At 43.7% G+C, this 12,438-nt stretch overlaps 1 protein-coding gene across 1 annotated transcript in view; it reads right to left on the bottom strand.

Annotated features, from left to right (window-relative positions):
- FBN3 (fibrillin 3) overlaps window positions 1–12,438 on the bottom strand; it is a 144,658-nt gene that overhangs the window by 78,716 nt on the left and 53,504 nt on the right. Inside the window, exons 9-13 of the mRNA XM_066636426.1 lie at window positions 6,956–7,108; window positions 5,004–5,201; window positions 3,852–3,995; window positions 2,054–2,173; window positions 637–762 (exon numbers count right to left, since the gene is read on the bottom strand). Coding sequence (XP_066492523.1) covers window positions 637–762; window positions 2,054–2,173; window positions 3,852–3,995; window positions 5,004–5,201; window positions 6,956–7,108 — 741 coding nt within the window. The remainder of the gene's footprint in view (window positions 1–636; window positions 763–2,053; window positions 2,174–3,851; window positions 3,996–5,003; window positions 5,202–6,955; window positions 7,109–12,438) is intronic.

Genomic DNA, 12,438 nt, shown 5'->3' on the forward strand with positions numbered 1-12,438 from the left:
TTGACTATTTTAAATCCATAATTAATTAAAATATTTGTGATAAAACACTTTATAAACCTGTATTTTACCCCTATTAATTCCTTACAGAAATGACTTCCTTAACTCCTCTTATATAGTGAAGGACTTGAAAGCACTGAACGTGATGGGGATCTGTTCTGGAAAGTCAAGTGCTGAATAAAACTTCGCTGTAGAATAAATACGTTGATAATCTAGTTGGCAAGAAACAGGAGTAACTGGTCCAGAATGCACTCCTCCCATTGGCTAGAATAGTAGTCATTGTGCCAATAGAAGGAGTACTGTAATGAATCAGCACAAAAGGATGCAGAATTATGGAAAGTATTACTGTAGTAGTAGTAGTAGTAGTAGTAGTAGTAGTAGTAAACATTCAGGTTCCCAGCCAGGGGAGTTTTGAAACTATTTCTGAATGTTGATCACTTGGGAGAGCATGCCAGAAACTTTTATGTGGTTGAATGATTCCCAGTGGTCATTCATTTAGAATAGGGATACATGTATTTGAGTGAAGGGTTCAAGAAAATGAGGCAAGAGCAATTTGCCAGACAAATGCTGCATAGTGGGGGGCAGCAATCACACAAACACAGCCTGATCCAGCCTTTGTCCCTGTTAACAAATGTTTACCAGCACAGTTCTTCCCATCAGGAGTAATTTCGAACCCAGCATTGCAAATGCACTGGAAACTGCCGTCAGTATTCACACAGCGTCCATTTCGGCACATCACCCCATTCATGATGCATTCATCGATATCTAGCAGAGAACCAAAATATATTAAGGTGGAAGTGTGTATTTGAAATCAACTCCAAGTTCACTAACCTCCAATTTGAGAATGCCTCCTAACCCTCCCTCTAGTATATCCCCATAATATCTTGTTTCTGGAAATTATAATTATTATGATGTATCACTTTTCAACAAAAAGTTCACAAAGCAGTTTACATAGTAAAAAGAATGAAAAAATGATTCCCTCTCCCAAGGTAGCTCTCAATCTAATAAAACATGCAAAAAAGACATGAGCCAACAATTACCACAAAAGACTCTGTGCTGAGATGTTCTGCTATCCCCCTGCTAAATATAAGAGAGTCACTGTTTAAGACAGGGTCTCCAAACCCCGGCCTGGGGGCCAGATGCAGCCCGCGGCAAGCCTGTATCCGGCCCGCAGCCATCCTCTTGTCCCCTGAAAGCCTCTGGCCCACTTGGCCGAACATGACAGGAACTATGCTCTGGTTGTGTCTGGAGGGTGTTCTAAGGGTCAGAGAGGTTGAATGAATGAGCCCATTCATTCATTCATTCATTCATTCACTCATCTAAGTTTTATCTCTAATTTATTTATATAAATTTTATATTTAAATTTTTTTCCAGCCCTCAACACCATGCCAGGTATTTGATGCAGCCCTCTAGCCGAAAAGTTTGGAGACCCCTGGTTTAAGAGGTGCCTCTTTACCCACTTAGCAATCCTCTGTGAGAAATATGCATTGGCTGAGGTTACATCGGTCTGCCCATCAGAATTTCATGGCCAGGGATCAACTCTTATTTTTTTCAAGGTTCACAACTTGGAATGCTAGATGTGTCCCAAGAAAGTGCATGTTGCTAGTACAGGAATTATTTGCAACCAGTGCTGGTTGTAAGCCAATTGGACCAAATACTCCCACTTGGGCCCCCTGCTGGGTTAATCTACTGTAGTCTTGTACGCAATTTTATACGTATTAAATTTTATACATATTAAAATATGCTTAGATCCATTTGGTGATCACTTGCACTTTTTAAGTGCACATGTTGATTGCTTTCCATTCTACCATAGAGATATAAAGTCTACAATAAATTTTATTTATATCTTTAAGATATAAACAGACCTTGGCTGTGAACCTGGGGCCCTGCAACTCCTAAGGCTGGCACTGTTTGCTGTGGGACTGTACCAACACATCTATGCTCTTTCACATACACAAGCAAGCAGACGCATGCATGCACTCACTAACCAAAAACAGTTTCTTTGCATATGGTTCCCAAGATGGCATCAAGGTCCATAGACCTAAGCTAGACTTACCTATGCAAGCCTGCTTGGTGGGTGTGCTTTGGAACCCCTCATGACATTTGCAGTGGTATGACCCTGGGGTATTCACACAGTCACCGTGGAGACAGGGGCTGCTGGAACACTCGTCCATGTCTTGGAAAGAAAAGAGCCTTTAGCTACAAAGCTCGGATATTTTTTATGTATTTCTTTGGACATCTACATCCTGCCTTTCCAACCATATTGATAGCTCATAATTGTCTATTAAAAAAGAGGTCAAATCTAGGGACTTGGCAACCTTATCGTATATCTTCCAACATTTCATATATGAAAATAGGGGCATGCTTGTAACATCAAATTCTCCTGGGATCGCCAGCTGAGTCCCACCTTCCTTATATTTTGCTGAAGATGATTCTCTGCTTGAGGTATACTAGATTTGTTTACTCTGACCTAGTAATATCCTCCATTGATTTAAAAGCCAAAAGGATGTTTGCTCTTTGGGTTAAAGAGCAAACAAAATATCTCTTTCAAAATATAATGCTACCAGCAGTTCAAAGCTGACCTCAATAGCTGCAGCATGTGCAATAGCAGGCTGTGTACTACATGACACATTTACATGCATGTGTACTAAACAGGTATCTACTGAGATTTAACATTAATCCTACTAAAGTCCTATTAAAATCACATCAACATCAAAAGAAACAGACAGTCCCAAAAACTGAAGCTCTCCCCTAGCTTCTGCTACTAAACTGGGCCAGATTATAAACTCATATTCTAAAAACTCTGCTGCTAGGGAACAATTCATGTCTGCAAGACAGTAAAATCAAGCATTTGAATAGACTTCCTGATTGTGTAAAGCATGTCATATGGAGTATTTTGATGGAATCTTTACAACTCTGTAAGTATTAGTCTTGCCACATTGCAGCTGGGGCCAAGAGGTTTGCTTAAGGCTGCTTACAGTGTAATCCTATGCAGGTCCCTTTGTACAGTCAGTCCCATTGTGTTCAGTCAGACTTACACTCAGGAAAGTGTGTACAAGATTGCCGCCTTAGGGATTCAAAGGAGAGGTGAGATTCTAACCACAGAAGTCCTGATTTGCAGCTCATTCATTCTAATTTTGTTCCAAGGAATGCTGCATTCTGCAACCTATATCACTATTTGCAAATACTTGCATTGATGCTTGCATCACTTATTGTGCTTCTGTTAGTTGCAAGAAGATTGGGAGACACAAGGAGGGCTAAAGCCCATTAGGGAAATGGAGAATCAACATTTTCTTGTGACCAACTGAAACTTGTGGAATTATTTTAAAATAAAATTATTTATAACAGTGGTTTTCAAACTTTTAGCACTAGAACCCACTTTTTAGAATGAGAATCTGTTGGGACCCACCAGAAATGATGTCATGACTGGAAGTGACATCATCAAGCAGGAAAATTTTTAACAATCCTAGGCTGCAATCCTAGGCTGCAATGTTGTCCCATTGATTATCATTGTTAAAAGTATCGACAGAGTAGCCTGTTAAAAGTACAGGTCTGTAACATTTCCCCAAATGCAGTCACAGACCATGGTAGCATCAAGTCTAATATATAAAAAATAAAATATTGAAATGAATGGAGACCCACCTGAAATTGGCTCACGACCCACCTAGTGCATCCCGACCCACAGTTTGAGAAACACTGATAGGACCCAGGCAGAGGAATCCAGCTTCTCTTGGCACAGAACTTGGATATTTTGAAAACACACCATTCACTCACTCCTGGTTCTAGCAGTTGCTGCTCACATTGAGCTGCCCCAGTTAGCTGTCACCTGCACATGGAAGCCACCCCTCGCTCACCTATACACTCGCCACGCACGTCCTGCTTGTAGCCCATGTTGCACTCGCAGCGGTAGCTGGATGGAGTGGGGATGCATCGACCATTCAAGCACAAGTTGGTGAAATGCTTGCATATGTCAATCGTCTGGTTCAGGGTGGCTGTTCCTGAAAGATGCCCAGGTGGGTGGGGTTGAGGGTGGAAGAAAAGGATATCAGAGGACTCAAGAGGTCAAGACCTTCAGAAGCTCCCCTGACAACCTCTCAGATTTCAAGGCAGAGCTGGGGACAGTGAAAGCAAAAAAGGATTGTGGAACCTGGGAGGGGATACTGACCCTATTCCATTTTACAGAAGTTCCCCAGTAATCACTCTTCTTAGGTACCAATGTGGACTGAAGTAGTGCATACAAATCCACCAATCTTGAAGTCAAACTTGATGCTCACAACCCAATCCTATAGAGCCCTACACTGCAGAACTAATGTTCCAGCAGCAGTAGATGATTTATGGCCTTGCAAAATGCCCTCCAGAAGTGTACAGAGTTGAACACTTCCAGGCTGTTGCTACAGACAGTGGGGGGATCCCACACGCAGCGGTGGTGAGGAGAAGGTTACCCGACTTTAATAAGTTGGTGGGGTGGGCAGAATGGGGCAGGGGATGGGAGGATCAGGGCAGAATGGGGGAAAGGCCAGGGGAATGTAGGGGGGAGGAGGTGACACTCACTACAGGTGACTTGCACTGGAAGCAAATTTGCAGAGCCTACGGCCCCCCCCCCCCCGCCTCAGTTTGGTTCCAAAATGGAGCCAATCGGAAAGCGGGAGGGACAGGGACGGGGGACGGTGTCAGGCACAGGCGCAGGGATGATGCGGTGAAGCATGCAGGCCCTGGGACATCACTGACTATTACTTTCTCTCAGGAAGAAAGCGTTAACTGGCACTAATGGGAGCTTGTTCCTGAGGGAACTAGCAGCCCCTGGGGCTAATCTGGACTGTGACCATGGTGAGAGAAAAAGTTAAAATGTCCCTCCCACATTATGTGGTTCCAAACCTGATCCACCTAAATAGGAAGAGAATCTAACATTGTGTTTACTTTGAAAATAGAAGCACACAGGGCCAACTACACATTTAACATAACATGCAGTTTGGCCCTTCACAATTCAGAAATGCTTCCTCACTTACCAATGCTTGAGCTTCCAGGCCCCATCCCAGGTAGTCCAGGGATCCCACCTTGACCATTTGCCCCATTGGGTCCAAAGCCACCAGGACTGCTAATGCCTGGCCCAACTCCATTTGGTCCAAAGCCAGGAATCCCAGGAAATGTACCCGGGAAACCTGGCACTGCAGGGAGTCCCTCAATGCACAATCGACGATATTCATCTGAAAAAAACAGGAAAAAATATTTTTGGCTCGAGGTTGCAGGTGAGACCTTTGCTGAGAATCTGGCTGAAACAGTAGCACAGACACAAAATATTTTTGTTCAAATTTATGTTTCTTAAATCTGTACATCATTCCTCTCTGGTCTGGTCTGGTCTGGTCTGTGATGAAACTGACCAGGTTGGGATAAAAGTCACATAAATTTTGTAGATAAATGTTGAATTTTATTATGGGTATACATGTCCTTTTGAGGGTATACCTATGACTCAATATCAGTGAAATTAAGCCTTTTACTCAGCCTCGTCAGTTTCATCAGGTAGTGGAGAAGGAATGATAAGAAAGGAAATAGCTGTTCCATGAAAAAGGAAGAATTGTGTTGTGCCTATTCAATTAGGGAAATATTCAGTCTGAGAAAGAGACTTTTCTCTACCAGGAATGTGCAGTCATTAGAAGCAAGTAAAGGTAGAGCCTCACCTGACCCTAGCTGCACCCTAAGAAGCTGACCCGCCAAGAAGTACTGACAAATCAGGTCCTGAGGCATTCTGACAGCTGGAGAGGCTGTGCGTGAAAGGCTTTAGTTTTTCGTAAAACTAGAAATACTTTTAAAAGTCCTTTTGGAGACCTTCTGAGGGTAAGAGAAGCTACACACAACTCCTCTGGTCCCCTGAAGGCCTCCAGAAGGGCTGGAGAGGCTCTCAGAACACCTCTGGATGCAACTGGAGGGGTCACGGCTGGATGTGAACCGGAAGTGATGTCACTTCCAGAAGTGACTTACTTTCAGGTCATGGGGCGCGGTGATGTTCTGTGCCTCACCAACATAGGACATCACAGCACGTCCCTGTTCCCCATAAGGAGGAAGGGTTAAAAATGTGAAAAAAGCTATTCTCAAATGTGAGCAATTCTAAGGAAAATTAGCAAGTGGAAGATTAAAAATATACTTGTGTTCTCAAGGGTGATGTCAAAAAATGCAGGAATGTTGAAGTGCTGTTATAAATGCATCTTCTTGAACAATCACCAATCAATTAAAAAAACCTAATACAAGCACATTGAAAACTGCATTTCTGGCTTTCACATATGCACAAAGAACAAACATTCTCTGATGCAGAAAGTAATTTGCTTAAAACTTAAAGGGCCCCAATGCATTTCTTGCTGTGTGCTTGGTCAGTTTTCTTACATTAAAGTCTGAATGTAAGGGAAACTCTGTTGGATCAGGCCAAAGGTCCATCAAGTCTAGAATCCTGTTTCTCACAGTGACCCAGCAGCTATCTCTGGGAAGCCCACAAGCAGGAAAGAAAGGCCATTGCTTCCCTGCAACTGGTATTCAACTGCCACTGAACAGAGCCACTGAACAGTTAGCACAGAGCCATTACGACTAATAGCCATTATTAGACTTGACCTCCAATCCTCTTTTAAAGCAATTCATGCTAGTGGCCATCACCATATCTTGGAATGAATTCCACAGACTAATTATGCACTGTGTGAAGTACCTCCTTTTGCCCATTCTAAAACTCATGCTAGTGCTTCACCCACTTACGCCCACTTAGTGCTTACGCCCACTTAGTGCTTACCCACTTAGTGCTTACGCCCGGGTAAGTGGGATGGGGGAATGCTGAAAGCTGGGGAGGAATGGTAGCAGTTAGGGTGTACATACTTTGCATGAGTGCATGGAGGGAAGGCAAAAGTAGGCCTTGACTGAGAGCCCAGGATACCCTATGCTGCCATTGATATTAGGTCTTGATACCACCCTTCCTAGTTACCTGATCCCCTCACAGGGCACATTTCTGGAGTCTGTCCAATGGCCCAGCAACGGCCAGAATCACAGCAGCACTGCATCTTTGTGTATTGCCCAGGCAACTCCCCTGCACAGCGTCCACCAATCAGGGCTGAGAAACATGTGCCAATCCGATGATCTGGAATGAGAAATGGGAGGGTAGACAAGCAGGATACTAACAGATCTAAAGCTGGCCCAGGTTCCTCCAAGTAGAACTGGCTCAAGCAGCACTTTTGTTTTATATGAGAGAATGAGGGATCCATGCCTGTATTCTCCATTTCCTTTGGAGTGCAGAGCATTGTTTTGCATGTGGGAGGTTCCAGGTTCCTTGTCCAGTTAGCAAAAGAAAGACCTTTCCACTGTCTGGAAGCTTTGGGAAGCTGTTGCCAGAGTAGACAGTAATATGCTAAACAGACCTAGGGCATAATCCTAACCCACTTTCCAGGACTGACATAAGGGCAATGCAGCTCTTAGGTAAGGGAACAAACAATCCCTTACTTTGAGGAGGCCTCTGTGAGTGCCACCCAACTGCAGGTTGCAGCACACATCCCTCTGACACAGCTATGCCAGTGCTGGAAAGTTGGTTAGGATTTGGGCCCTAATTTCATATGTTTGTGAGTAAAGACTATAGTGATGCTCCTCTGTTTTTAGTTCGAGGGGCCATTGCTTCATGGTAGCAGAAAGTCTCCAGGATAAATCCTTGGTATCTCCAGCTGAATGATCCTTGATAGGAAAGTTATCTCTTCACCCGAGACATTGAAGAATTGCTGCCCGTGGGAGTAGACAATACCAATCTAGATGGACCAACAGTATAAAGTACTCGGTATAAAGCATTTTCCTGTGCTCATATAGGTAAAAATATACAGTGGTACTCTGTTTCCAACCAGAGGGAACATAACTGTTAAAGCATTCAGGTTCCATCTGGTCTCATGAGTGGCTACCCAACAACCATGCCAATCGCCACCTTTCCCTCCCTTTGAACTGGAGTGTGATGAAATACTGTGCTGTTAAAAACAAAGGGGAATAAAAGGAAAGGAACTCCACTGAAGTCTTACAGAACAAAGAAATTACAGAAGAAAATAAAATTAATCCTGGCCTGCGCTGCTTGACTCATTCACCAAGGATGCTGCATTTGTGTGTCAGAAAAGAGTCTGCCAGCATACTGATGTCCCCTGCAAAGTAATTGCAGTTAACTGCTCTGTGTGGTGGGACACGCCTGCCTCCAATGTAAATTCTTTCTTTAATCATCTCTTTGCACTCTCCCATTGGAAAAGCCCAGCAATTAAAGCCTTGATCAGCATGTACTCTTGCAGGGTAGGGGGGAGTGGGTATGCCAAGGGGCTAATGAAGTCTAGGGCTGGATTCAGATTAATGATTTGACTGGGCTGCAAAGGAATTCTATATAACCCTCCCCCCTCCTGTGATAATTCAGTCCCTGAGCATCAACCCCAGTCATTCCTGGAACGTTTGACTGGGCACCTCTCCCAGTGTTCAGTGTCATTGTTGTTCACACACAGAGCAGACTTGGGGTAAAACTGTCCTGGATCATACATTTCAGACTGCAGGTGGGGGAGCTGCACAGCCAAATACTCTCTCAGGAACAAATATTCCCTACACATAGAAAAAAAAACATGTCAGACTGGAAGATTAGGCTAGAACTCTCGCCTGCTAGTTTTCTAGGAATAGGGAATTTGAATGTTCCACCATATTTTTTTTATATCTCCACATGGAAAACTGAAATGCTAGTTTTCTATACACAGGGAACTATACTTGAATGCTCCTCCATACAAATTTGCACATGGAAAACTTACATGTTAGGGGAAAGACCAGACTTGAACTCATTTCCCTGACTAGCTATGGAGGGTGGTTTTTTACATGAAGGAGCCTTCATAAGCCATTTTTTGTTTAGGCCAGGTTTATTAGTGAATGATGATGATGATGATGATAATACTATTCAAAGTAGTATCTCATCTATACTTTTTCAGTGATCCTCACAACAGCCCTGTAAGGTAGGTGAACATATTTCAAATGGGGAAAACGGAGGATGAGAGGGAGTGTTTTGTCTAAGGCCAATGAACTGACAACAGAGGTAATATTCAAACTGTGTATATCCTGATGCTCTAGCTTAGCTATTGTGCTACAACAGTTCAGTTGCTTTTCTCCCCTTCTTATACCTGCAGTTGCCCCTCCTTTCTTTAAAATTACACGTTCCTGCAGCTTTAAGAGCACTTTACGTGCAGAAATTGAGAATCCTCATAATTTTCTCTCTATACTCCAACCCAAAACCTCACAAGCTAGAGGTTTGTGTCTGATTGCTATTTAGGCACAGGAACAAGGCCAGGAAAGCAGATGGCAACATTATTTCCACCCAAAGAAATGTGGGGGACAAATCAATATTCTTTGTGGGACATGAAAACAGGGAAACCAAATACAGTGGTGCCTCGCAAGACAAATGCCTCGTGCAACAAAAAACTCTCATGACGAAAGCGTTTTGCTATTTTTTTGGTGACTCGCAAGACGAATTTTTCTATGGCTGAGCTTCGCAAGACGAATTTTTTCGCTTTTTTTGTTTGTTTGTTTGCAGTTTGCAGTGATGCCTCAGAAGACGAAAATTTCGCAATACGAAACGACTCGCAGAACGAATTAATTTCGTCTTGCGAGGCACCACTGTACTACTATTCCTGCTCCTTCTAATACACCCACAAGGACTCTTCTCCTCCACAAACTTCTACACTGCATGTGACAATGTGTCTTTCTGCAACCATGGCTGCCTCTTGGTCCTCATTAACTCTGACATCTCCTTTTGATTAACTCAGATGCCTCCCCCGTTGAATTCTTGAAGCTGTTTGTTGATTCTGTTTCAAAAGTAGGGTCACAAACTTAATTTTTGTTGGCGGCTCAGTTGATCTGACACAAATCTTTCCGAGAGAGGGGTGGGAGGAACAGTGGACTCTTTGAGCCCATCCCCCTGGCCTCTTGGCTTCACAGCTTGTGTTATGGCGGGTATGAGGAATATAGGAAGGGCTGCAGACCGGATTTCTGCTACCCGTCCCCCCCCTCCACAAGACTTTGGATGGTTTCCCACAATAAATTTCCCTGAGGGCTCAACCTAAGGGCTCCAAAGGCACATTCTGATGTGTGTGTGTGTGTGTGTTTGTGTGTGTGTGTGTGTGGGGGGGGTGTTTTTCAAGTTCTGAAAATTGCAGAATAGGCTTCCCTGGATGCATCATAAGACAATATTCCTTTGAATCTCCATTCTGAATCTCCAGTTTTATAATGTCTGTATAGGGCTTATACATGCTTGCTCTTAGTTAAACATTCTTTCCCTCCCTCCCCCATATGCTTTGAAACAGGACTTGGCTGTAGGCAATAGGGCAGTGTCTCCCAAACTGTGGGCCACAACCAGATTTTTGGTGGGTCATGGCCTGCTGCAACCAGGAAGCCAGTAGGCATCATGGTGGATGCAGAAGGCACTTCAGGATTGTGCTGGTGCGTGACCCATGTCATTGGGCATGGTGTGCCGTGTCACACCCTGGGCTGCCCTGCAGGCCCACCATTGCCTGGCCCACGTAAGACTGGGCTGAAAGTGTCATCATGTGACATTGTCTGAAAGCATTAAGCCGTTCACTGAGTCATGGGGCTTGGTTGGCTAAAAAAATAATGGCCTCCATTATACATAATTGATGAAATCAAACTGGAGGTGGCAATTTTTTTAAAAAAAATATCCTACAAGCTACAACAATGTTGCAACAGGGGTCAGAAGAGAAAACAACATGGCCACCTGGAGAAGGCGGCTGAATACTGGAGCTCCCAGGCAGAACCAAGAATTAGAAGAAGAAATGCTGTCACTTTTGATACTTTAAAATAACAATACAAATGATACTGAGCTTCAAAATACAATACAATACAAATGATACTGAGCTGAGATTCAAAAAATGGAACCCCCATTTGTTGCCATTCATTGAATTTGTTCAAGAATGAATGGAAATTAGTATGAATACGGTTTGTTCACATCCGTTTTTATCCATTCTGAAAGCAAATGCACACACTTACGTACCCACAAACAGGGACTTTGAAAGGGAAAAATATTGCTAGAAAACGTGCTATTTCCCAAGTACCTTTGCACACTTGAAATGCCGCTATTTCCTGTTTGGAGTGTAGGGAAATAGCTTTGGTTATACCTGCCAGGTCATGTGTAACTTGTAGTAATGTTGGAATTTTTTGAACTATTAATACCGGGGTTTCTTTGTATTTAAAAAAATAAATAAATAAAAGCCCACTGGTCTATGAAGTCTAAGAGATGCCTTGGAAGCATCCAATACGTTCAACATCCAGAGGAATTCAGGTCTGTCTGGTGGAACAAAGGAACCTTTCAGAAGGCAGAGTGTAACTCGAGGACCCACCGGGGCGGCTGCATCATTTGCCAGAAAAAATATTGTCCATCCCAGCGAGTGACAGCACATTTACAGCACATGTTCGCTCAGGGGAATTGGCCCGCTGCATGACGTATTGGAGTGGAGATTCAGTCAGCGATGCAAGTGGTCCCTTTGGGAGCTTCAAGTTATTTTTAATAGCTGAGTTCTCTAATTAAATTTACTTGGTATTTGCTGAAACTTTTGGCAGCCTTGACAGGGGCTTCAGTGTCCATATGTCCCATCCTAAGAAGAATCCCTTCCCCATCTCCTCCCCTAACCTCTCGAACTCACACACACATAGAGGTGGAAATGGATTCTTGTTCCCGTCTGACTCCCACCCAATCCCAAACAGACAAAGTGTTTCACTATACTTTTTTTAACCACACATCTACATCTTGACCAAATTATTCCAGCTTGGGGCTGGAATGAGCAGCCTGGGGCAGTTTGAGCCCAAAGAATGCCAATCAGTGAGACAATCTAGGGACAGGGGTATCAAACATAAGGCCCATGGGCTGTATGCATCCCCCAGAAGCTCTTTAGCCCTTGATAATTGGGTCCTCCCACCCACCCTTTCAGCAGCACCACTTCTGCAGAGGTTCTGGATCAGAGAGATGAAATAAGGCCTCAGAAGGCAAGGAATGCTACAGGGTAAGGGGTAAACTAAGTGGGGTGAGAGAAGGGGACAGTGACAAGGTACTAGGAGATCCCAATTATCATGTGAGCTACCCTTTCAGCAGCGCCGCTTCTGCTGGGGCATCACTTTGCAAACCATCTCTCAGCTGCTGAGCTGCAAAGTGATGTTGCAGCAGAAGTGGCACTTCAGAAAGGGCAGCCTATGTGATAATTGACTCTCCCATCTCTTGAAAATATGATCAAGGTTTGCACAGTTTCTCTTCTTTCATTTGTAGCTAATGAGTTTCTATGTGAGAATAAAGTGGTTATTTCTGGTCATCACCTGCTTAATGATGTCACTTCTGGCCCTCAGCAAGTGCTATGAATGCTATTCAGCCCACTGTATGAAATGAGTTTGACACCCCTGATCTAGGAGCTCATA

Source organism: Tiliqua scincoides, chromosome 8 (genome assembly GCF_035046505.1).
Source record: "Tiliqua scincoides isolate rTilSci1 chromosome 8, rTilSci1.hap2, whole genome shotgun sequence".
Classification (NCBI taxonomy): domain Eukaryota; kingdom Metazoa; phylum Chordata; class Lepidosauria; order Squamata; family Scincidae; genus Tiliqua; species Tiliqua scincoides.